At 46.1% G+C, this 25,825-nt stretch overlaps 3 protein-coding genes across 7 annotated transcripts in view; 1 reads left to right on the top strand and 2 right to left on the bottom strand.

The window, feature by feature from the left end:
* The window catches only part of LOC130192283 (protein MTSS 1-like), a 37,715-nt gene extending 33,288 nt beyond the window's left edge, over window positions 1–4,427 (top strand). For all 4 annotated transcript variants that reach the window (XM_056412147.1, XM_056412128.1, XM_056412138.1 and 1 more), the window contains one exon: window positions 30–4,427. In XM_056412147.1, coding sequence (XP_056268122.1) covers window positions 30–619 — 590 coding nt within the window. In that variant the 3' untranslated portion in view covers window positions 620–4,427. The remainder of the gene's footprint in view (window positions 1–29) is intronic.
* A 147-nt stretch (window positions 4,428–4,574) lies between these two features.
* On the bottom strand, window positions 4,575–12,827 carry tmem65 (transmembrane protein 65). Its single transcript, XM_056412161.1, has 7 exons — window positions 12,430–12,827; window positions 9,099–9,143; window positions 8,830–8,897; window positions 8,698–8,752; window positions 7,114–7,156; window positions 6,230–6,335; window positions 4,575–6,105 (listed from the first exon to the last, which is right to left on the bottom strand). Exons 1-7 carry the CDS (start codon window positions 12,626–12,628, stop codon window positions 5,962–5,964), a joined length of 660 nt encoding a protein of 219 aa, XP_056268136.1. The 5' UTR covers window positions 12,629–12,827; the 3' UTR covers window positions 4,575–5,961.
* Window positions 12,828–13,740: 913 nt separating this feature from the next.
* Window positions 13,741–25,216, bottom strand: rnf139 (ring finger protein 139). 2 transcript variants are annotated; one of them, XM_056417297.1, is made up of 6 exons: window positions 24,698–25,216; window positions 18,488–19,131; window positions 18,244–18,391; window positions 17,717–17,823; window positions 17,270–17,521; window positions 13,741–15,949 (listed from the first exon to the last, which is right to left on the bottom strand). In XM_056417297.1, exons 1-6 carry the CDS (start codon window positions 24,858–24,860, stop codon window positions 15,188–15,190), a joined length of 2,076 nt encoding a protein of 691 aa, XP_056273272.1. In that variant the 5' UTR covers window positions 24,861–25,216; the 3' UTR covers window positions 13,741–15,187. The 2 variants fall into 2 exon arrangements, with proteins under 2 accessions (XP_056273272.1, XP_056273280.1); XM_056417305.1 differs by lacking the exon at window positions 24,698–25,216 and adding an exon at window positions 24,431–24,682.
* Between the last annotated feature and the right edge of the window lie 609 nt (window positions 25,217–25,825).

Genomic DNA, 25,825 nt, shown 5'->3' with positions numbered 1-25,825 from the left:
TATATATTTATATCTATCTGCCCCTCCAGTGTCGGACTATGACTACTACTCCGTGGGTCTGGACCAGGACCCCCACCCGGACCCCCAGCAGGACTTCGACAGGTCGTCCACGATCCCGAGGAACAGCGACATCACGACGTCGTACCGCCGCATGTTCCAGGCCAAGCGGCCGGCCTCCACCGCCGGGCTGCCCTGCCCCCCCCCGGTCACCCCGGGGGTCGCCACCATCCGCCGGATGCCGTCCTCCAAACCCAACCTGCGGCGGTCCTCTGGCGGGGGACTCTGCTCGGGCCCCATACCCATCAAGACCCCCATGATCCCGGTCAAGACCCCCACCGTGCCGGACCACCCGGGTTTCCCCAGCGGCGGCGACGCGACCTGGAGCCCGCTGAGCCCTGGGACCGCCCCCCTGTCCCCGTGGGAGACCTCGGACCCCCCCGCCCCGCCGCAGCCGCCCAGCGGCGCCGCCCGGCCCTCGGAGCGGGAGCGCCGGCCCCTCCCGGAGCTCCTGGAGGAGTCGGAGTACGGCGAGGTGGAGGATTTTCTGGTGGCCATCCGGCGCGGCGTCCGGCTCAAGAGGGCGTCGACCAATGACCGGTCGGCGCCGTGCATCTACTGAGACCGGCGGGGGGCTCGGTCCCACTCGAGCCATTTGGCATCCCCAGCCAGGCTCTCGAAAGGGGATGCAAAATGGGTTTCAGCTAGGAAACGGACAGAGACGCTGATCAGGGATTCAGACGTCACCGACTTCAGGACAGAAAATAGACAAAATAACTTTTTCGCACTAATACGTTTTTTTTTCTTTTGGTCCAAAGAGGAATAGTTTAAATGACGAAGTTTGAAAATCTCTTTTCAGACCTGAGACTAAAACACCGAACAAACATTTAGACTCCAGCGACTCGTTTGGGAATCTGAAGAACTGATTCTTTTTAAAAGAGTAATAAAAAGGGGAACCGGGGGAAAGAGTCTCGTTGTGGACCGGGTCCAGGCTTCTGCTGGTTCTGGTTCTGGTCCCAGATCAGTCGCCCTGAAGGACGTCGATGGTTTATAGAAGGTTGTCACGGCGACGTCTCAAATGTCTCGTTTGGGGTCAAATGTTCACGAGTTGAACAAAAAAAGAATTGTCGAAAGATTCATGTGATATTTTACAAAAAGATGAAATCCTTTATCGTACATTTTGACGTGTTTGTACGTTTTGTTTGTCTCGCGTTTGTTTTTCTCCCATTTCCACGAAAAAAGGTGCCAAAAGCCCCGAAAAGGCTGAATTTAATGATAATATTCTCTATTTAATCCAAATTATTCTGGATTTCTAATATTTTTTCCTGTAAAAAAATGAAATAAACTAAAAACATAAATGAGGCGTCGGACGGAGAGAATAAAGAGTATTTGTACAGGTTAGAATATTGAAGATTATTAACACCATAGATTAACCTGCATGTGATTTTGGGTATAACGGAACATTTTGGCTTTTTAAAAGTAGATTTACATGACAGTCGATTGCGTAACATCCCGGAGATTATAGGATTAAATCTGCTGTGTAATCAAATAAACTGTCAGGACTTATTTACCTTTTTATTTTTGCAACTTAATTCCGAAACTGAAATGAAAATCCACTGGCCGTGTTGGTTAGCGGTCGTCTCCGCAGGCTAACGGCAGGCTAACGGGGTTACCGCGTAGCATTAGTGAGTAATATGGGTCCAGTGTATTGTCGTGACGCCGGTGGCGAGCCGGGTTTAGTCGGCCAGACGGAGACGGGTGGCGGGCGAGTCCGAGGCGTCGGCGCCGGATTGTTCAATTTTAACGGATTTAAAAACCAACGTATTTTAACCTTTTCTGGGCCCAATATCGTGAACATTTAAAGTACACGCCTCTGGAGTGAAGATTCGAGGATGTCGGCTCACGGTTTTAAACTCCGGCGGCCTCGTCGGAGGTTGAAGCACGACTCGACTCCTTAAAATGTGCAATTTAATGTTTCGTTTTTTTAAAGTTCGCCGATTTACGATATCGGAAATGCCGTAAATGGAAGTCTCGTCGCTCGCTGCCCGATCCCGTAGAAACCTCCGATTTCTTTCACTGATTACGCCACGAGTCCCGCTTGGCTAAATAACTAAGCTAACCGCTAACGTGCGGAGGTCGTGTGGCATTGCGATGCGTTCAAGCTCTTCTCAGAAAAATAGAAAAACATTAAGCGACATGTAGCTTCCGTAGAGAAACGTTCACGTAGACGTGCATATTCCAAATTATTGTAATTATTGGAGGTATTAGAGGGAATCACGACTTACGGCTAACGGAGACGCTCAAGCTAACGGAACCTGTATTGGGAAGGGAAACGTGTCATCGCAACATCTCAAATGTTTTGCTTCCTAATTATTAGCTAAATATCAATTTAACCAGTAGATTAAATCTATAATTATTTAGTTACGAGTTACTTTAAAGATACAAATAATTAATCAACTATTATTCAACTAACACATGATCAGTAATTGTAAAATGTCACTGGATTATAAATTAAAGTAATGCATTAAAAATCGTACTTAAAAGTGCACCTGTATTATTACACGGAGGTTTTGTCTGATGTTTTTTTTATTTCGTTAGCTAAACATAATAATCGTAAAATTACATATTTTGGCAGAAGCTAGCGCCGTCGCACGAGAACGAATTGCTCCCAAATCTGACCTCCGTTGACCTCCACGATGGCGCCAAGACTTTTAGTGTGAAAGCTCCGTTAGCTTGCGGTCGAACGGACGGTCACAAGCGCTGCGCACACGTAACCCGCCGCGCACCGACAACCGCCACTGATCCATCAGCCGGTGTTAGCTTGTAGTCACTAAATGTCCAACAGCCGGCGAGCTGGTGGTTTGTGGGTAATTAGCCGAAATAGACGAAACTTTCCCCGTTGCTTCTAAATAAAAACCGCTAATAATAACAGTGGCATCACAAGGTCTCATTGTTTATCCTTTTAAAATGTTTTCAGACATTTTATTTGTAGCTTTACACGTTTCTAAACTCCCAAACGTCCCGTTGAGCATATGAAGCATATTAACGAATATATTTAATATGCATGTTGTCTTTTTGTTTCTGGCCTTCAGGTGGAACAATCTGCTCTTTTCTTTCTTTTTCTACTGGAACTATTTGTTTGTTCTGCTTCTTCAGGAGCAGAATGTATTTTTCGATGCCGTCCAATAATGTTTCATATTGTTGTGCGACAGCAGTTTGACGCCCTGAATGACGACTGAAGTCTTTTATTTTGAAATCTGTTGTTTTAATATTTTTTCACTTCAGGTGACCGAATACAATCGAGCAGCTGATGCGACGACAAGCATATGAAGCTGAATGTTGGAAGCCTGTGTGTGTGTGTGTGTGTGTGTGTGCCATGTCAATGTGTTGCTGCCCTTTAACATTCAGCCTTTACTCCAAGTTGCCAAATCTTCTCCGTTCTTTGTTCAATGATTTCTTTAAATGTTTTTTTTATTGCTGATTCTGGGTGAAACTTTGCTTTGATGAAACTCTCACAAAAAAATTACAAAAATGACACTTAGAAATGTGTGTAAACGTTTTTATTTATTTTTTATTGCCAAAATTAAATTAAGATTAAATTAAGAAATGGACCGTTTATGGAACATCTGACATTTCAGTCGCCCAGCGACGTAAGAAGGACTTATTATTAAATTTGATTTAATATTAAAAATATTAAAAATATTACACAGGGGATTCTGGGTAAAACATTTTGGATGAAATACAGTAATAATGTTTAATTAAATGAGTTCCCGTGATGCTCTGAGGTTTTAAAGCGTCGCAAAAAACAAGTTGGAACATTACAAAATGTAAATGTATTAATAATCACAACTCGACTGCATTAATAATGATAAATGCGTGTTGTGTAAACAAGTGTTTTTGTTGTCATCTTGAGCTTGTATACAAATAAAGTTTCTATTGTTTTGCTTCATTTGATCAAAACGGCACATGAATGTAACATAGCGAAATTTCCCACAAGCCTTCAACACATCGCGGAGGTTAAAATCTCATTTCAACAAAAATGTCTCTGATCCATCCAACAGGTTTTTACATTTTATTATTTTTAAGCGTGTGGATACTGAAAGACTTCATTACCCAGTATGCATCAACACATCACACACACAGTCCTCTTGTGGAAACGTGTTTTGTTTGTTGTATTTCTTTATTCCTGCATTATGTCATATTTTATATGTACACGGCTGTTTTTATCTGAATAATAAAACCGTAGCAGACGCTCGTTTCTCTTTTCTCACGACGAGACGCTCGTTGGATTTAAAGGTCAAAGACATTTTAAATTACATTTCAAAAGTAAGATAGAGGAAAGTATTTGTGTTTGATTGCGAGATAAGGATTAGTAAAAGAGTGTTGCAATACATTTGTATTTTCTCTTAAATAAATACAATGAAAATGTGTTTATACTTTTTTTTCTTCTCTTAAAACAATAAAATAAAAGTTTTACATTTTTATTTCCTCTTATAATTAATACAATAACATGTGTTAAATACATTTTTATTTTCTCTTCAATTAATACAAAATTCTCTTCAATTAAAACAATGTGCTCAATTTTTCATTTATTTTTGTTTAGAGTACAGTTTGCATTTAGCAACATAATAAATCCTTCCACATACGCGCGCACACACATGGCTGCTGTTCCAGACTGTCCACCAGGTGGCAGCACAGCACAACTTTATTCTTAGACTTCAGAGATTACATACTTTTCTTTTCTCTTGATAAATTATGCACACAAAAAAGAGGGAACAATTAAAAACAGACGAATCTGCTCATGCTGGAAAATAAAAAAAACGTGATTCATAAACATGAGATTTTACAAAAACATCCGAGTTCAGATTGTCCCCAAACACATCATTACTTTATTACTTATGAATTAATTGCTGCTCGTTCTTTCCAGTTAATCCAGCGACAAACTTAAATATGTCTTTACATTAGTATTTAAACATTTCATCTATTCGCAACAACAATAATCAATAATCACAATATCTTTAAGTTTTTGGCAATTTTTCTAACTTGTCAACAAACAAAGAAAATGTGTCGCTATTTAACGGCGTGAAACTGAACATCCACGCCTTCAGTGCGGCTTTAATCAAAAACGTGTCTGTGCCCGTTGCATTGTGGGTACTTTGTAGTGCGTGAGGAACTCAGTGCGGGAGAGCGGCTCGTTGAGGAGGAGATGAAATAATACAATAAATTAAATTAAAGTGTTTTACTGTTTTATAGAACGAAGAATCAATTCATCACAAAACAACAAATGAGTCGAGATTAAACGTTCGTTCAGACGCTCGGATCAAGAGAACGAGGTGTTGAGAGAAAGAGAGAACGAGTCTGGAAACCGGTGCAAACCAATGTGAACCGGTGAGAACCGGTTTGAACCATTTGAGAACCGGTTCTTGTGTGAAGAAAAAAAGAAAAAGAAAAAAACACCTCTTCTTCTCAATCTTTAAATGTATAAAATAATCTCCTACGGTGTTTTTGTGGGTTTTCTTTAAACTAAAGTGTGTTTGTGTTTCTGCTGACGGGCGAGAAGCGAGCTTCAAGGTGGGAACATGGCGGATGGATCCACCCAGAAGATCAGAGCGCTTCCCGTCCACGACAAAGAGTCAAAGTACTCAGCCAGAAACACGAAGTACAGTTCAGTCTCATCTCCGGAGGAACCTCCAGACGTCACCACGGAAACACACCACAAAACAAACTGATCGGGGTGTTTCTTTAGGGTGGAATAGTCCTCACTCTTAGGCCCCGCCCCCTCGCTACGCTGTTGGTCGACTGGTTCTAAGTCTGTCGATAGTGAAGATGGCGCTCGGGAGGACGAGTTCTCCTGGAAGACGTTCTTCTAGAGATTGTTGCGCAAGAAACGTTCAAAATAAAAAGAATCGACGGCGATTAAATATTTGAATAAAATCGTCGGTTCACCCGGACGCCGCCGCTCCTTCAGGCGTTAGGAGGAAGGAGTGTGTGCCTCCTTCTCCTCCTCCTCCTTCTTCTTCTTCTTCTTCTCTTCTCCTTCTCGTCACTCATGAAGAACAGAGGGAACATCCCCAAGATGCAGCCGATGGACACGCCGATGGCTTTGCCCTGAGAGGAGGAGGAGGAGGAGGAGGAGGAGGAGGAGGAGGAGGAGGAGGAGGAGGAGGAGGAGGAGGACATGGTGGTGAGAGGTTGAACAGGTGACCCTGTGGCCGGCGGCCGTGGGACTCACCAGGTGAGAGCTCACTCTGCTCTGCCACATGTCGGCCTGCTTGGGGCTCAAGTCTGGACCCGACATCCCCAGTTTGACCGCCAGGACCTCCACATAGCCCGCAAGACTACACACACACACACACACAGAGAGACACACACACACACACACACACACACACAGAGACACATAGAGACACACACACACACAGACACACACACACACACACACACACACACACAGAGAGACACACACACACACACACACAGAGAGACACACACAGAGACACACACACACACACACAGAGACACAGAGACACACACACACAGAGACACACACACACACACACACACACACACACAGAGACACACACACAGAGACAGAGACACACACACAGAGACACACACACACACACACACACACAGAGACACACAGACAGAGACACACAGACAGAGACACACACACACACACACACAGAGAGAGACACACGCACACACACACACACACACACACAGACACACACACATTAACGAACGCATATCTTAATTGAATTACTAGAGCAAACATGGGTGTGAGATAAATAAAATAAAAAATAATTTAAAATATCTTTATATATATTTAAAAATATCTTTATATATATATACATAAAATCTTTATAAATATATAAATATATACATTATAAATATATATTTTATTTAGAAATATAAAAATACATTTATATTTATATATTTAGAAATATATATAATTTTTTCATCCAACCCTCCTAATTAAAAACTGATCATTTAATAAACTAGTTCTTCCAAAGATAAAACAGAAGATAATATAAAACAGAAGGAATTCAAAACTACAAAAGATTTGGCTCCTCCCACAAAATGAACCCGACCCCCCAGACACGGTTTACTCACCCGAGACCGGCCAGGTCCGAGACCAGGTTCCCCCAGGCCGCGGCTGCAGGGACACGAGAGGGAAGGAACTGAATCTATCACTATGAATCTATAACTCTATAACTCTTTGAATCTAAAACTATGAATCTATAACTCTATAACTCTATGAATCTATAACTCTATAAATCTAAAACTATGAATCTATAAATCTATAACTCTATGAATCTATAACTCTATAAATCTAAAACTATGAATCTATAAATCTAAAACTATGAATCTATAACTATGAATCTATAACTCTATAAATCTATAACTATGAATCTATAAATCTATAACTCAATGAATCTATAACTATGAATCTATAACTCTATGAATCTATAACTATGAATCTATAAATCTAAAACTATGAATCTATAACTCTATAAATCTATGAATCTATAACTCTATGAATCTATAACTCTATGAATCTATAACTATATGAATCTATAACTATGAATCTTTAACTCTATGAATCTATAACTCTATGAATCTATAACTCTATAACTCTATGAATCTATGAATCTATAACTATATGAATCTATAACTATATGAATCTATAACTCTATGAATCTATAAATAAAACTCTTTGTTCACGACCATTAGACGTGTTTTTTGTTCCTCATAGTTTGGAGGCGTTTTAACCCAACGAGGCCGAATGTCTCCAAGACTCCAGATGGACGTCTTCAAATCGGAGTTGAAAAAGAACAACAACAACAAACGATCTGCCACCTCTGACTCAACCAGGAGGAAGAAATTAAAGTCCCTGCAGGCTGTATAATGATGAAGATGACACCAATATGAAGCGGTGCCTGAATAGATGAAGGTATCAGATCCCCCCCCCCCCCCCACATTCCCATATTTGCACTTCGAAGGGTCCATTGGAGCCTCGTCTCCATGGAGACCGAATGAGGAGAAGGAGAAGTGACTGAGGGTTTCACGGCGTAGTAACAGAACAGAGATAAGTTATTATTATTATATATATATATATCTACACATACATATATAAATATATATATAAATAATTATAAATATATAAATATACATATATATAAATAAATATATGAATAACTATAATATATATATAAATAAATATACATATAAATATATGCAAATATATATATATATAGTATACACAAATAAATAAATATATATATTAAATAATGAGTTTACGAACAAACACATTATTTATTTATCTCCCGACGGCTTCAAACAAACTTCAAAGGATGAAAGTTTATCAGTTTTACGAAGTACTGGATACATTGTTTTTAAAGTGAGTTATTGAGAAACTTTAATACTTTATGCTGAGATGACCGATGATCATGTCTCTGGTATCAAAGACTTTCTTTGGTCTAATGAAATAAAAACTGATCGATTAAATAAATCCAGTCGACTTTCAGACCGAGGTAGAGGACGAGAGGAGCGCCTCTACGCTGAGATGGAGAGAGAACGTTAAACATTCAACCAATCGGTGGAGTCGATGCAGCACGACACCTTCAATATATTCATTATATGACGTATAATATATAAATATATTAGCATTTATCCATAAGACTTCATGGTGCTTACCCGCCATGGTGGAGATGCCCAGAGTGACGCCGATGGAGAGCTCGATCTGCGTTCCCTGAAAGAGAGAGAGAGAGATGTTTACCACCACAAAGAGTCTTAATAAGTTTCCACTAAAACTCTGAATTCACTCACTGCAGCGATCATGATGGCGTTGTCAAGGAAACCAAACCCGATGAAGGGAACGGCGTTGTGGAACAAGACTGAGGACGGGGAAAAGTTAAACAAACAATTACATAAACATACATATATATATTATTATAAATATGTTCAATATATATATATGTATAATATATATATATTTATAATAAATGTATATATATATTATAAACAGATACATATTATAAATACATATATATATTTACAAAAAATACATTTCAGGCTGTAATATTCAGATGTCTCACTGTATCTGGTCTGGTCTGCCGTGGGCGGCGACGGCTCCAGAGTCCCTGAGGAGGAGAACATCAGAAGTTTGACATGAACGCCTGAGAGTCGACTGGCGCCACCCTGACCCCGTTAGGGACGCGTTGACCTTTCATCACGGAGACCACAGGAGGGGGAGGGGCCGTTGGGGGGGACATGAAGGGGACTCGCTAAGGACTCCAGAGAAGGGAGGCCACTGGAGCAGAGTGCATTCTGGGTAGTTAAGAGAGAGAGAGGAACTGCAATGCTGCAGAGTCAGTCGCTCTCCGGGTGTCCGGTGCATTCAGGTGCTCGTTTAAACCGACGGAGAGATGCCAAGAGCACAGAAATAACTGTGTGTGTGTGTGTGTGTCATCTTTCACAACAGACAGCAGCACTCTAGTGGAAAGGTCAGGAGGTTATTTCCATTTGTAGCTCCTCCCATATTTAAATATATGCAACTCATAATATCTCCTGCTTTTTATTGATCACCTGACACACACACACACATGTATTGTTGGGCCAGTCGTATTTGGGACCTCTTTGTTCTCGTGGTCTGTGGGTGGATCCACTTATAGAAATGAAATTCAGTCGGAGCCAGAAACTTTGAACAAGTATATCTGAAGGCTGCAGGTTTATATAACACGATAAATGTGTACTGTTCCTTTAAGAGCTGCTCAAGCACACCAGTCAGCAGCTGGTGAGCGTTGAGCTGCAAAATAAACAAATACAAAAGTAACATAATCAACACTTTGCTTCGTGATGTTGAAATCACACAAAATAACTCAGACTTCTTCATCCACTTCTGTTCCACTTCTGTTCTACTGCTGTTCTACTTCTGTGAACAGAATATTTCTCTCCCTCCCTCCCTCCCTCTCTTCCTCTCTTCCTCCCTCCCTCCCTCCGAGCACTAAGTCATCCTTCAGTCCAGATGCCTCGTCCGGTGCTTCTAGGAGACACTGCAGCATTAATAATGTAAACCTTCATCTTCGTCTTCATCAGGGTTAAAGACCCTCTGAGCTGTGAGGTCATCCAGGACTCAGGCCCAGGACTCAGGCCCAGGACTCAGGCCCAGGACTCAGGCCCAGGACTCAGGCCCAGGACTCAGGCCCAGGACTCAGGCCCAGGACTCAGGCCCAGGACTCAGGCCCAGGACTCAGGCCCAGGACTCAGGCCCAGGACTCAGGCCCAGGACTCAGGCCCAGGACTCAGGCCCAGGACGTGAAGCTGCTGGCAGGATAAATGAGCCACAGAGTCTGGTCCTCTGGCTCGGGACCCAAAAGGCCGACAGCTCAGGGCGACTTCCTGAAGCCAGAAGACGTAAACGGCTTGAAGACGACGCAGGAAGTCACAGGATCAACGTCTCTGCAGACGTCAAGTTGTTTTCACAATAAATAGCTACAATATATATATGTATGTTCTAAATATATATATATATTAGGGATGCTCCGATCTGATCGGCGCCGATTCATAATTTGGCCGATCAGATGACATAAAATCTGCGAGAACTATCAGACGTTTCAATCGCAGCGCAACGGAGACGATGCGCCCGGCGAGGGCCGCAGAGAGAGAGGTCAGAGGTCAGAGGGGATCCTCACCACCGAGCGGCTCCCCGTCCCCCGAGTTGAATCTCTAGGTCGACTCAGCCGACTCTCACATGTCTGAGGCTCTGAGCCCCTAGAGATGCTCACGCTAAACACATTCCATCGGGAGCAAAGAGGGTTTGATAAAGTTGGCAGAAAGAACCACGTGAAACAACATCCGGTTATCAAAATAAGATGTCGACAAATCATACACTATTACATATAAAAGTAAACAATGAACTGATTTTGTATCTTTAGAGATCGTTTCTGAAATTTAGCTTAAATTATGCTAACATTAAAACATTTTTACTGAACCAAGGAAGAGTTTATAAAAATAAGTCAGACTTTTGTATGTTAAGAAAAGTCCTGTAAAAAGATTTCCCCAAGAGTTCCAGGAAATGAATAATGCAGATGTGTTCCATACATATCTGAAATCACATACACTGGCAATCAATTTTAATGTATCAATTAGGACATCTTTCAAAGTAAAAGTCCTAAATGTTCCAAGAAATCTGTAATTTCTTTAATGTTTGAGGTGCTTTATATATGTATTTCCTCATAGTCCTAGGCAATAATGCTACACAATAAATAGAATGCTTCAATCGACACCGTGATCGATGATCGGTATTATCGGATCGGCAGATACTGATTTCAGTGATCGGTGATCGGCACCAAAAACCTGATCGGTGCATCTCTAATATATATATATATATATTTATAATATATACATATGTATTATAAATATATATATGTATGTTATATATTCTGCTTTTTTTGTTGCATTTTCTTGAAACAAAATGTCCAAATTGTACATTTAGGAAAGGAAAAGAACACGTGAATGTACGTAAACATTTTTTAAAGTTGTTTTGTATAGATGCAGATAAGAAGATGTTTTGCTCCTCGAGACGAAGCCTCACGGGTTAGTGACGCCGACGGTAGGAATATTATATGATTCTGTTTCTCAACGCTCGTTGCTGCCAGGAGGCGTTAAAACAAATGAATGATGAGCGTCTCCTTGCTCCAGCTCACACAACGCTCTGAACGCCGCCTCGCTGGAGGGGAAACGACCGGCAGCGCAACCCCTCACAGCCCGCTCCGGTGGATTCAAAAAGAGGAAGAGGAAGAAAAAGAAGAAGAAAAAGAAAAAAAGACCAAAATAAATAAATAGCTTTAACACTTCTATACAACCAGAGGCGTCACCCCCTGGTGGTCAGGAGAGAGAATGCCGCTTTAACACAAGAATAGACTTCTATACAACCAGAGGAGTCGCCCCCTGGTGGTCAGGAGAGAGAATGCAGCTTTAACACATGAAGCATAGACTTCTATACAACCAGAGGAGTCGCCCCCTGGTGGTCAGGAGAAAGAATGCAGCTTTAACACATGAAGCATAGACTTCTATACAACCAGAGGAGTCGCCCCCTGGTGGTCAGGAGAAAGAATGCAGCTCTACACATGAAGCATGACACACCTGTGTCATAGTATTTTACAGCCGACTGACATCACCAACAACAGCCACGTGTTTGGACACATTATGACACCTTGTCCACTCTTCAGGTGCGGCCAGTCACGTGACCTCCGTGGGCCAACAGTCTTCATTCAGATAGTGACGACAGCAGCCAGTCACCTGGAACAGGGATGGCACTTTTGCCTCATAAAAATAAATAAAATGAAATATATTTAATGAATGTAATAAATGTAATACATTTAATAAATGTAATAAAATAAAATACACACGGGTTGCGTGTCTCACCTTGAGTGAGGGCCACGGACTCGAAGCTCTGCAGCTGCCGCAGCAGACACGTCCTCTCCGCCGGCTGCAGCCGGTAGATGAAGTCCTTGGCTCTCGTGGCGGAGGTGAGCGGCTCGCGCGGCTCGCGGGTCCCCAGCCGGCGGCTGGGTGAGTTCTGCCCGACCGGTCGGAGGACTCTCCGGAGGCACAGCTTCAGCATTGTGTCGGAGCGAAGACCGCGAAGAAGTCCCGTAAATAAATAAATAACTTGAACGTTTATTTCATGGGTCTTTTCCGTCGCATGGCGGGAGGAGTTGGGCGCGTGAAGTTCGAGCTGAAGACCAACAAGAAGTACAATTTTAAAAATAAATAAAAAAGCCAACAGCGTCAAGTCAGTCGGAATTTGAGAAACGACAAAAAAAAACACCGGGGCTTCCGGCGGTGGCTTTTCAAAATAAGAGTTGCCGCTTCCGGTCACACCTTTTCATATTTTATATTCAGGGTAAAAAGAAAATATATATTTTTATTTATTTAGAACATATATATATTTATTTATTTAGAACATATATATATATATATTTAAAACATATGTATATATATTTAGAACATACTGTATATACATATATATATTCGTTATAAATAACAACTTCTACGACTAAATACATACGGTTTTATAGGATATACAATCATTTAAAAATACATCAAATGTAATCGGAAATGTAATAAATGTTTCAAATGATAAGTATATATCTTTAAATGTATTTATATATACATATGTATTTGTGTGTATTTAGTATATGTATTTATATACATGTGTATATGTATATGTATTTATTTGTAAATATGTATATGTACACACACACATATTCATACTTGTATACATAAGTATATTTGTGTATGTATGTATTTAACTTCTCTTAATGCACATTTATTACAACTTCCAACCTCTTGAAGTTATGACCAGCAACTCTGATTTCTTTTGATGGCGTACCGTAATATTTTTTATATTGTGCAAAAGCATTGAGTATAACATCGGTAGTTTACTCAAACCTTGTTTACCTGCCTGGTTCCCTCAGTTTTCAGTCATGCAGGTAATGAATCAATTCGTTGTGAAATGGCGCCATCTGCAGGTCCGACGAAGCAACTGCATCTCCACACCGGAAGGAGGGGCGGCCTCATTTGACTTCCGGGTAACAAATATGTACTCAAGAAATTTAAAGGGACAGTTCCCCCCAAAATGAAAACATGGGTTTCCTATTAACTGCAGTGTGTTGTTGTTGTTGTCAATCACACTGTTGAATAGGAGGTATAAATATGGTGTCACAGACCAGGTGCAATAATAAAGATGATTTTTATTTACATGAATCTCTTTTTAAAACAAAAGGCAAAAATTTAACAGCTTTCTTTTTTTACCTTTTTCAAAAAAAAACTTCCGGAAAACAATCTAAACCAATTAACCAAAAATCCTTCATCATCATCATTGGAAAAAATCAGAACCGCCTCTTTCTCGAGAAACTTTCGATCCCCCTCCCCCTCTTTTTTTTTTTACAGTTTATTTTCAGCAATTACAACAGTAATGAAACCAAGAGTCTTAAGACCCGTAAAGACGTTCAGGCTGTGGAGTCTAAACAGTGTCACCATGGAGACCCGGTGCAGGTCCTGGGGGGTCCTGGGGGGGTCTGGCGGGTCCTTTCGGGCTTCCAGTGGTTCAGGATCAGTGTCTGCTCAATAAATACATTTCCCTCCGTGAGACGGTTATCTAAGTGGAGGGGACGTTCAGGGAGGAGCTTCACACCTCCTGCCGTGATGAGAAACACCAACAAATAAAAAGTGCATTTACTGAAAAGATCGGAGCCAAAAAAATCAACGTGACGAACAACCGACAAACTAAATAATCAGATTAATAATCGTGGTGCTTTTCAAACGGTCGTTCTGTGGCGTTGAGAAATGAATACAAACGTTTTGGCCGTTTCTGGAGAGCGTAGCCGAACACCGATTTAGGCGAAGGCGTGCGGCCCTCGCCCCCTGCTGGCGGGCGTGTGCGTCAGCGTGGCGTGCGGCCCTCGCCCCCTGCTGGCGGGCGTGTGCATGGCGTGAACAGAACATACACGGCGTAGGCGAGGTCGCACAGGAGACCGGAGCGAGGTATTCAGTGACGTACAGGACAGCTTCTTCCTCTCAACTCACCGCAGCAGAATCCCTCCGCTCGGCGAGTCGCCACGACGACGGCGAGCGGGAATAGGAGGCAAAAAAACAAAAACAACAGCTGGAGAGGAACGTATTGATGGAGAAGTTTTAAAAACGGAAGCAAACTAAACTTTCTGAAAGACTCCAAGAAACCTGAAGCTCAGTCTCACACACACACACACACACACACTGGGGCCGCGAACGTGATGAAAAGTGTTGCTTCTTTTCTCTGAAACAAAAAATATATTTCCACAGCTCACTTCAAACTGTGCAACGTATTTATCTATATTAAAATCTATTAATTAAATATATATATTAATTAAATATATAGTATTTCATATATATTAATTTGTATTGATAAATATATATATATACATACAAATAAATGTATATATTAATTTGTATGTATAAATATTTATATATAAATATAAATGTATGTATATATTAATTAATATATATAAATATTTATTTATGCATGTTGCAGAGAATCAGATAATTAACTTAGTGATGTGAAAATAAATAAATTTTTATCAGGATCTCCAATAATTCACACACACACGTTGTTGTTTTCATAATAACTGTATATAATAGTTCAGGCGTCCTCGGTGGAGTCCGTGTCGTCGTTGATGTACTCTTCCTCCAGCGGCGTGCTGCCGTTGTTCGCGCCCCACTCGTCTTCGTCGTACTCGATGCTGTCGTTGTCCTCCAGCAGATCGTTGTCCGGCTCCCCGGGAGCTCCGCCTCCTCCCGCCCCCGCCATCGCGCGGCCGCCGCCCGCCGCCCCGTCCGCCGCCGCCTCGCCGAGCTCGCCCGCCCCCGGCGGCGGCTCGTCGGCGTCGTCGTCGTTGGAGAACGGCGCCCGGCCGCGCCCCCCGTCCTCCACGTACACGCGCTGGTGGCACATGGGACACGTGTCCTGGATGTACAGCCACTTGCGCAGGCACAGCGCGTGGAAGTAGTGTCGGCACGGCGTGACGCGCGCCGACGCCGAGAACTCCTGGTAGCAGATGGCGCACACGTCCTCCACGCGCGCCAGCCGGGCGCCGCGCACCTCGGGCAGCGCGTTGATCTTCTGCACCGCCGTGCGCCGGTTGGTGAACGTCTTCCAGCCGTTGCGCGCCTGCAGGTAGATGTTGAAGTAGGCGTGGAGGCACATCATGCAGGCGCGGATCTTACTGCCCGACTCGAACGCCATGGTGTAGGCGCCGTTGCCGAACATCACCACGCCGAACAGGAACTCCACCACGTTGCCCGCCGAGCGCACGTAGTACACGTAGTCGTCCAGATTCTCCCACAGGGCGCCGGAGAGCCCGTCCGCCATGAAGAGCCCGTACACCAACAGGGACACCACCACCTGGGGGGGCACTTCCTGTTCACCAACTTCCTGTTCACCACCACACTTCCTGTTCACTACACTTCCTGGACACAACTACACTTCCTGGACACGACTGCACTTCCTGTTCACCACCACACTTCCTGTTCACTACACTTCCTGGACACAACTACACTTCCTGGACACGACTACACTTCCTGTTCACGACTGCACTTCCTGGACACGACTGCACTTCCTGGACACAACACTTCATGTTCACGACTACACTTCCTGGACACGACGACACTTCCTGGACACAACACTTCATGTTCACGACTACACTTCCTGGACACGACGACACTTCCTGTTCACGACTACACTTCCTGTTCACGACTACACTTCCTGGACACGACACTTCCTGTTCACGACTACACTTCCTGTTCACCACAACACTTCCTGTTCACAACTACACTTCCTGGACACGACTACACTTCCTGTTCACCACAACACTTCCTGTTCACAACTACACTTCCTGGACACGACTGCACTTCCTGGACACAACACTTCCTGGACACGACTACACTTCCTGTTCACGACTACACTTCCTGGACACAACACTTCCTGTTCACGACTACACTTCCTGGACACGACGACACTTCCTGGACACGACTACACTTCCTGTTCACCACAACACTTCCTGTTCACAACTACACTTCCTGGACACGACTGCACTTCCTGGACACAACACTTCCTGGACACGACGACACTTCCTGGACACGACTACACTTCCTGGACACGACTGCACTTCCTGGACACCACAACACTTCCTGTTCACAACACTTCCTGTTCACCACAACACTTCCTGGACACGACTACACTTCCTGTTCACGACTACACTTCCTGTTCACCACAACACTTCCTGTTCACCACAACACTTCCTGTTCACGACTACACTTCCTGTTCACCACGACACTTCCTGTTCACCACGACACTTCCTGTTCACAACTACACTTCCTGTTCACGACTACACTTCCTGGACACGACTACACTTCCTGGACACGACTACACTTCCTGGGCACGACTACACTTCCTGTACACGACTACACTTCCTGTAAACGACTACACTTCCTGTTCACGACTACACTTCCTGTGCATGACTACACTTCCTGGACACAACTGCACTTCCTGGACACACCACTTCCTGTTCACGACTACACTTCCTGGACACGACTACACTTCCTGGACACAACTACACTTCCTGTACACGCCTACACTTCCTGTACACGACTACACTTCCTGTACACACCTCTACTTCCTGTACACGCCTCTACTTCCTGTACACGCCTCCACCCCGAGGCTCACCTTGAGGCACAGCTCCACGCAGAAGGCGGTGACGGCGAACAGCCAGGTGTTGAGGGCGTAGTGGTGCCAGAGGGCGTGGCTTAGCGCCACAGGCAGCAGGAAGAGCGCGGCGGACACCAGCAGCACGGGGACGTGGCGCCGCACGGACGCCACGTGGGACGCACTCAGGGACATCAGCACCGGGTCCGTCATGCCGTGGACGAAGTGCAAGATGGCCGTCAGCAGGAGGCACATGTTACGGCTCAGGCGCACCTGAGAGAGGAAAGCTCCGGTCAACGAAGGTCCCTGAACGCCCCATCGACTTAAGACGAGCCTAATGCCGATTAGAAGTGTGTCTGTGTGTGTGACTGTGTGTGCGTGTGTGTGTGTGACTGTGACTGTGTGTCTGTGTGTGTGTGACTGTGTGACTGTGTGTCTGTGTGTGTGTGTGTGTGACTGTGTGCCCACCAGGCGCTCCTCGGGGTCCAGGCTGCTGAGGCCCGTCTGCAGAGCCAGGATGAAGAACAGAACCGGAGCAACGAAGCCTAAACGCTTATCCTCTTCCTCAGTGGAGCCTGAGGCAACGAGAGGATGTGTTACAAGAGAGGTGGTTACACACAGTCACACACAAACACACACACACACACACACACACAGTTACACAAACACACAGTTAAACAGTCACACACAAACACACACACAGAGTTACACACATACAGGCTCACACAAATAGTTACACACAGTCTCACACACACACACACACAAACAGTTACACAGTCACACACACACACTCTCTTTCACACACACTCACACAGTCTCTCTCTCACTCACACACAGACACACAGTCTCTCACACCCACACACACAGTCTCTCACACACACACACACACAGTCTCACACACACACACAGTCTCTCACACACAGTCTCTCACACACACACACACACACACACACACACACAGTCTCTCACACACACACACGCACACACGCGCGTACCGATGAAGGCCAGGATGCTGAGGCCGAGGTAGTGCGCCAGCGAGGAGATGACGGCGCTCATCCCGAGCACGGTGAGCGTGGAGTCGCAGCCGGAGATGACGAGGTTACTGGCGAGGTCCCAGAACACGTCCCAGCTGAGCAGGAAGTCCTGGACCGCCACGGGGACCCAAACCAGGACCCAGACCCGTCAGTACGCCTCCCAGGGCTCATTACACAACACGCGGACGGCCGGTTCTGATCTCACCTGCGAGTCGGCGCCGCCGCCCGTGGCGTCTCCGCTCTCCCGCCGCACGGCGCGCACCACGTACACCAGGATCAGCGCCTGCGCGGTGACCCGGGTCAGCCAGAACACGCGCAGCACGTCGGGGAAGCGGATCCTCTTCCACGTGTCCTCCAGCAGCAGCTGCAGCCCGTAGATGCGGTACATGTGGCGCACCAGCAGGTACACGTAGCGGCACGAGTAGTAGAACCACTTGAGGCGCAGCGCCAGGCACACGGCCGTGTTGAGCGCCAGCGCCGCGCCCGAGAACACGGCCACCGTGTGGCGCACGTCGGCCGGCAGCTCGATCATCAGCCCCCACAGGGGGATCATGATGTCCAGCACCACCAGCGCCGCGAACACCGACTGCAGGTTGAGCAGGAACACGTAGCCCACGCCGAACGCCAGCTGCACCGCCGCCACGCCCAGCCACAGCGTGGGCCCGTTGCGCGGCAGCAGCCGGAAGCCCAGCGCCGCCTTGTAGTAGGCGCCGTAGAAGTCCATGTGGGAGGTGGCGAAGTAGTTGATGAGCGCCGCCGTCACGCCGAGGAGGACGGCGGCGAGCAGCGTGTAGAACTTGAACAGGGCCTTCTGGGAGAGGAGCAGCACCAAGCTGGACACCAGGACACCTAGGGGACCGGGACACGGAGGTTAAGAGAGGGACGGGGACCGGGACACGGAGGTTAAGAGAGGGACGGGGACCGGGACACGGAGGTTAAGAGAGGGACCGGGACACGGAGGTTAAGAGAGGGACGGGGACCGGGACACGGAGGTTAAGAGAGGGACGGGGACCGGGACACGGAGGTTGAGAGAGGGACGGGGACCGGGACACGGAGGTTAAGAGAGGGACCGGGACACGGAGGTTAAGAGAGGGACCGGGACACGGAGGTTAAGAGAGGGACGGGGACCGGGACACGGAGGTTAAGAGAGGGACCGGGACACGGAGGTTAAGAGAGGGACCGGGACACGGAGGTTAAGAGAGGGACAGCCGGGACACGGAGGTTAAGAGAGGGACAGCCGGGACACGGAGGTTAAGAGAGGGACAGCCGGGACACGGAGGTTAAGAGAGGGACGGGGACACGGAGGTTAAGAGAGGGACAGGGACCGGGACACGGAGGTTAAGAGAGGGACGGGGACGGGACACGGAGGTTGAGAGGGATGGGGACCGGGACACGGAGGTTGAGAGAGGACGGGACCGACACGGAGGTTAAGAGAGGGACGGGGACCGGGACACGGAGGTTAAGAGGGACCGGGACCGGGACACGGAGGTTAAGAGAGGGACAGCCGGGACACGGAGGTTAAGAGAGGGACGGGGACCGGGACACGGAGGTTAAGAGAGCGGGACCGGGACACGGAGGTTGAGAGAGGGACGGGGACAGGGACACGGAGGTTAAGAGAGGGACGGGGACCGGGACACGGAGGTTAAGAGAGCAGGGCTCCAGACTGCGACCAAATGGTCGCATTTTGCGCCTAAAATTAGACACAGTGCGAGTAAATTTTTCATCAACTCGCGCATTTGCGACCAGTAAATTAGCAGATTTCTTTTTTTTGTTATTAAATATTTTTGTTGTTTACAAACTTGTTCTACACTTCAGCCCACTATAGTTAGCGGTAATGCCTGAATGACTGGTTTGCTAACCGACATTAACTCCAGAAGAAGAAGAAAGGAGACGAAAACCGAAGAAGAAGAAGGCTGGCCTGTGTGTGTGTGTGGGGGGGGCTAATGTGTGAAAAGAGGCGCACCGCAGCGGAGACGCAACGAGGGCGAGGGCCGCAGAGTGAGAGGTCCACGAGGGGATCCTCACCACCGAGCGGCGTCCCCGTCCCCCGAGTTGAATCTCTGGGTCGACTCAGCCGACTCTCACATGTCTGAGCCCTATAGACTGATGCTCACGGTAAACGCATTCGATCTGGAGCGCGCGAGGGTTTTGATAACGTTAGCGGAAGGATTTAAGTGACAACATCCGGTTTTGCAAAGTTAGCGGAAAGAACCACGTGAAACAACATCCGTTTATCAAAATAAGATGTCGACAAATCATACACTAACATATAAAAGTAAACAATGAACTGATGTTGTATCTTTATAGATAGTTTCTGAGATTTAGCTTAAATTATGCTAACATTAAAATGTTTACTGTACCAAGGAAGAGTTTATAAAAATTAGTCAGTCTTTTGTATGTTAAGAAAAGTCCTGTATATAGATTTCCCAAGAGTTCCAGGAAATGAATGATGCAGATGTGTTCCATACATATCTGAAATCCCCTACAATAGCAATCAAACAATTTTAATGTATCAATTAGGAAATTTTTCAAAGTAAAAGTTCTAAATGTTTAAAGAAATCGGTAATTTCTTTAATGTTTGAGTTGCTTTATATATGTATTTCCTCATAGTCCTAGGCAATAATGCTACACAATAAATAGAATGCTTCAATCAACACCGTGATCGGTGATTGGTATTATCGGATCGGCAGATACTGATTTCAGTGATCGGTGATTGGTATTATCGGATCGGCAGATACTGGTTTCAGTGATCGGTGATCGGCACCAAAAACCTGATCGGTGCATCTCTAGAAACCAACAAATGTTTTGATTGGCCACATCGAAGTGCAACATGCACATGCTCAAGGTATGTTTTCTCTTAAAATATGTTTAAACTCAACACAGTAACTTCTGAAGAGTTCTCTGTTGTGAATGTTTTGCAGTTCATGAAGGCAAACAGGCATAAGATTGTATATTGTCAAATTATTTATCAGTAATACAGTAAAAATGATGGGAAAACTTTGCAAGTCGATTTATAGTGTGTCAGGGGTTTTCCTGCAGAGAAAATTTGGGAGCGCCTAAGCCGTTTCCAGCGCCTATGACAAATCCCGAGCGCCTAAGGCAAAAAAAAGTCTGCGTTGAAAAAACCAAAAACAACTGTGTTCATCAGGTTCATGTCAGCGAATATGTTCTCAATAGTATGTTTCAAGGAGGTGTGCTCACCTGTGTGCGCGTATCACGGCAGAGCGGCCAGCTGCTGATCACGCACTCAATAGCTCGACTGCATGAATAGAAGGTGCGCGCGAAAAAAATTTTTGGGACCACCCAAGACCCATTTTGACCCAGGAAAAAGTGCGCCCCTAAATTTCTGCTTGCGCCCCTAACATTTTAAGTTAGGAGCGACTGTGCTCCTAGTTAAAAAAGTTAGTCTGGAGCCCTGGAGAGGGACGGGGACCGGGACACGGAGGTTAAGAGAGGGATGGGGACCGGGACACGGAGGTTAAGAGGGACGGGGACCGGGACACGGAGGTTAAGAGAGGGATGGGGACCGGGACACGGAGGTTAAGAGAGGGATGGGGACCGGGACACGGAGGTTAAGAGAGGGACGGGGACGGGACACGGAGGTTGAGAGAGGGACGGGGACCGGGACACGGAGGTTAAGAGAGGGACGGGGACCGGGACACGGAGGTTAAGAGAGGGACGGGGACGGGACACGGAGGTTGAGAGAGGGACGGGGACACGGAGGTTAAGAGAGGGACGGCGACGGGACACGGAGGTTAAGAGAGGGACGGGGACCGGGACACGGAGGTTAAGAGAGGGATGGGGACCGGGACACGGAGGTTAAGAGAGGGACGGGGACGGGACACGGAGGTTGAGAGAGGGACGGGGACACGGAGGTTAAGAGAGGGACGGGACGGACACGGAGGTTAAGAGGGACGGGACCGGGACACGGAGGTTAAGAGAGGGACGGGGACGGGACACAGAGGTTGAGAGAGGGACGGGGACCGGGACACGGAGGTTAAGAGAGGGACGGGGACCGGGACACGGAGGTTAAGAGAGGGACGGGGACCGGGACACGGAGGTTAAGAGAGGGACGGGGACCGGGACACGGAGGTTAAGAGAGGGACAGCCGGGACACGGAGGTTAAGAGAGGGACAGCCGGGACACGGAGGTTAAGAGAGGGACAGCCGGGACACGGAGGTTAAGAGAGGGACAGCCGGGACACGGAGGTTAAGAGAGGGACGGGGACGGGACACGGAGGTTAAGAGAGGGACGGGGACCGGGACACGGAGGTTAAGAGAGGGACGGGGACCGGGACACGGAGGTTAAGAGAGGGACAGCCGGGACACGGAGGTTAAGAGAGGGACGGGGACCGGGACACGGAGGTTAAGAGAGGGACGGGGACGGGACACGGAGGTTGAGAGAGGGACGGGGACGGGACACGGAGGTTAAGAGAGGGACGGGGATGGGACACGGAGGTTAAGAGAGGGACAGCGGACACGGAGGTTAAGAGAGGGACGGGGACCGGGACACGGAGGTTGAGAGAGGGACGGGGACCGGGACACGGAGGTTAAGAGAGGGACGGGGACCGGGACACGGAGGTTAAGAGGGACCGGGACCGGGACACGGAGGTTAAGAGGGACCGGGACCGGGACACGGAGGTTAAGAGAGGGACGGGACGGGACACGGAGGTTAGAGAGGATGGGACGGGACACGGAGGTTAAGAGAGGGATGGGGACCGGGACACGGAGGTTAAGAGAGGGACGGGGACCGGGACACGGAGGTTAAGAGGGACGGGACCGGGACACGGAGGTTAAGAGAGGGACGGGGACGGGACACAGAGGTTGAGAGAGGGACGGGGACCGGGACACGGAGGTTAAGAGGGACGGGGACCGGGACACGGAGGTTAAGAGAGGGACGGGGACCGGGACACGGAGGTTAAGAGAGGGACGGGGACCGGGACACGGAGGTTAAGAGAGGGACCGGGACACGGAGGTTAAGAGAGGGACCGGGACACGGAGGTTAAGAGAGGGACGGGGACCGGGACACGGAGGTGGAGACAAACACACACACTCACATGCAGTCTCTCACACCCAGTTACACACACAACACAGTTACACACACACACACACAGGTGGCGTCATGAGATAAAAACCGAAAAACACACAAATCTAAAACCCATTAAATGAACACTAGAGTCCGTTGTGTTAAAGCGAACGCTGTAAATCACACACGTGATAATAGTGTGTACTTAAATACTCTCGTTTGTGCACTTCACGGTCATTGAGACTCAGGGCCCTGAACTCAACACGCCGTTTGTGGATGTGTGCCCCGGAGCTCTTGGGCAACACCAAGAGGATTCATGGAGCCGTCCAAAGGTCTCCGGAGAGTACAAAGAGTTGTGTAAGGTTGCGTGTGTGTAAGGTTGCATGTGTGTAAGGTTGTGTGTGTGTGTGAGTGTGCGTACACAACGTTCTCTGCTCATGAAGCTTTGACCACAGCGTTTCTGTTTGACATCATGGTTTCTACCACAAGCTTATGAATCCTCAACTAATAGAAGACGATGATGTGGTGACGTGTCTGCTAATACATTAACATGATTACTTACGTTTTGCACTTCTGGTGAGAACAAAATAAACATCAACAGTAAGTTGAGAAATAAATACATGTAGTTGTGTATTGCAGCTTATTACTGCAACATTAATACACTCGCAGAGTTCACACCATAATTTAGATTAAAGCTTTTTTTCCCTTGGCAATCTCTTTAACATAATGAAACTATTGTTTTGTTCGTGAATTATATATTATTCTAATCTATGTTTTGTATATATTGTGCATTGTAGTATGTACAAATGCAATAAATAAAGTATCTACAGGGGATATAAGAAGGACATTTGACAGGCAGTGTGTCAGGCTGCCTACATGTTTATGAATCCTCAACTAATACAATTTAAATTATATTTTGTTGTGTATTTTGTGCATTTATATGGAATGTTGCTTTAGCCGTGTGTATAAATGCTGCTGTAGCGACATATTTGTTTTCATCCATCTACAGAGGATTAAATGAGTATATTGTGTACAGGCAGTGTCGGGCTGCCTAAAAGTTACTTTTAAAAAAAGAAGACCGGGGAACAGAATTCAGCGCAACACCTGCGGGTGAAGAATGTACCTGAGTTTCGCGGTTAGCTAGAGGAACACATCATAAACCAGATTGATGATCTTGTGGGCGCCGTGTCAGGTGAGCAGGACGTGTTTTGACGTGACTGCCGGTGTTTTAAATCGGCTTTATTCGGCTCAACTCGGCTTCAGGTGACACCGCTGACGTCACGGCGAACACGGCGTCGGCCGAACTTTGGGGAGGAGGGCTCCTCCTGTTTGTTTCTTAAACAATTTAATAAACACGATTAACACATTTAAATAAATACAAATGACTCACCCGTGACCCTGACCAGCACCTTGCCCGTCGTCCCGGCCCATCCCGAACCCGGGTCGTAGTACGAGTTGAAAATGGCGTCGATAATAAAGATGCAGGGGACTCGCAGGGCCACATCGAGCACCGCTAAGGCCTGCTGGCCGAGCCGGGCGTGAGTGGACGCCATGCCGGCCGCAGGGTGTGGGGGACCCGGGGGGTCTTTACGGTCCTGTGGGGGGCCTTACATTAAAATAAACTTTGAAAGAACCCAGCAGCCGCCTCTCCTCCTCGGGTTCGCCTTATCTGTCCGCCATGTCCGCGCAGCTCGACCCCTCCTGTTGCCGCTTTCCTTCTCTCTCTTCCGCCTTAACGTCCGGATCCGGATCGCCAGCGGCCCGTTGGACGTCCGAGTCCCGGTCCGGGATCCCCAACGAAGTCCCCGGGTGTCTTTCTAACTGGCCATTTCCCCCCGACCCCCTTGTTTTTGGGGGGTTCTTCGGTCGCTTCGGGGACTCGCCGAAGAAGTTGCCAGCGCTCGTTAGTTCCGACGTGACGTGGCGTGACGTCGACGTCAGAGGGCGTGGCCACCGACGTGACAGTTGAGTTCCAACGGTTCAATAATATAAAAAAACAATAAAAGAAGACTGTTTACAATGAATAAATATAAGAAAAGCAGTTTGAATAAAACCTGCTATTATTGTTATATTTATTTATATTTCGTATTTTTGTTGTTCTTCACTATTCATATAACATTTTTAGTTCAACTGTAAAAAATCTGACTATTTACGTAAATAAATATATGGAAAGCAGTTTGAATCATACCTCTTATTAGTTATATTTATTCCTATTTTTCATACTTTTTTATGTTTATTTAACAATCTTTTGAATCCAACCTGCTATTTTTCAGATATTTTGAGACATTTATTTTATTTTTAATACTTTCAATACATGTTTAACACTATTCTTATTTTTAAAATGGTCCCATTTTATGAAAATAATAAAATAAAATAGGTCATAAAAGCAGTTTTAGAAAAAAAAATTGCTATTATGTTATTTTTATTTCAAATTTTTATGATTTACATTTTTGTTGTTTATCACGACCATATTTTGATCTAATTTAATTTAAGTTAATTAAAATCCAAACCTAAAATT

Source organism: Pseudoliparis swirei, chromosome 1 (assembly GCF_029220125.1).
Source record: "Pseudoliparis swirei isolate HS2019 ecotype Mariana Trench chromosome 1, NWPU_hadal_v1, whole genome shotgun sequence".
NCBI classification, from domain to species: domain Eukaryota; kingdom Metazoa; phylum Chordata; class Actinopteri; order Perciformes; family Liparidae; genus Pseudoliparis; species Pseudoliparis swirei.
Note: the sequence above shows the minus strand (reverse complement) of the source record. Positions and strands in the feature narration are given on the sequence as shown.

What these genes read in the sequence shown, in the direction of transcription:
- tmem65 (XM_056412161.1), bottom strand. Translation starts at nt 12,628, where the DNA reads ATGCTGAAGCTGTGCCTCCGGAGAGTCCTCCGACCGGTCGGGCAGAAC. An exon ending in GGCAGACCAGACCAGATACA is followed by an intron (nt 8,898 to 9,098) that starts GTGAGACATCTG and finishes CCCCGTCCTCAG; the next exon opens with TCTTGTTCCACAACGCCGTT. An exon ending in GCAGAGTGAGCTCTCACCTG is followed by an intron (nt 6,106 to 6,229) that starts GTGAGTCCCACG and finishes TCCTCCTCTCAG; the next exon opens with GGCAAAGCCATCGGCGTGTC.
- rnf139 (XM_056417297.1), bottom strand. Translation starts at nt 24,860, where the DNA reads ATGGCGTCCACTCACGCCCGGCTCGGCCAGCAGGCCTTAGCGGTGCTC. An exon ending in GCGGCGGCGCCGACTCGCAG is followed by an intron (nt 18,392 to 18,487) that starts GTGAGATCAGAA and finishes GTGGCGGTCCAG; the next exon opens with GACTTCCTGCTCAGCTGGGA. An exon ending in GCGTGGAGCTGTGCCTCAAG is followed by an intron (nt 15,950 to 17,269) that starts GTGAGCCTCGGG and finishes GTGCCCCCCCAG; the next exon opens with GTGGTGGTGTCCCTGTTGGT.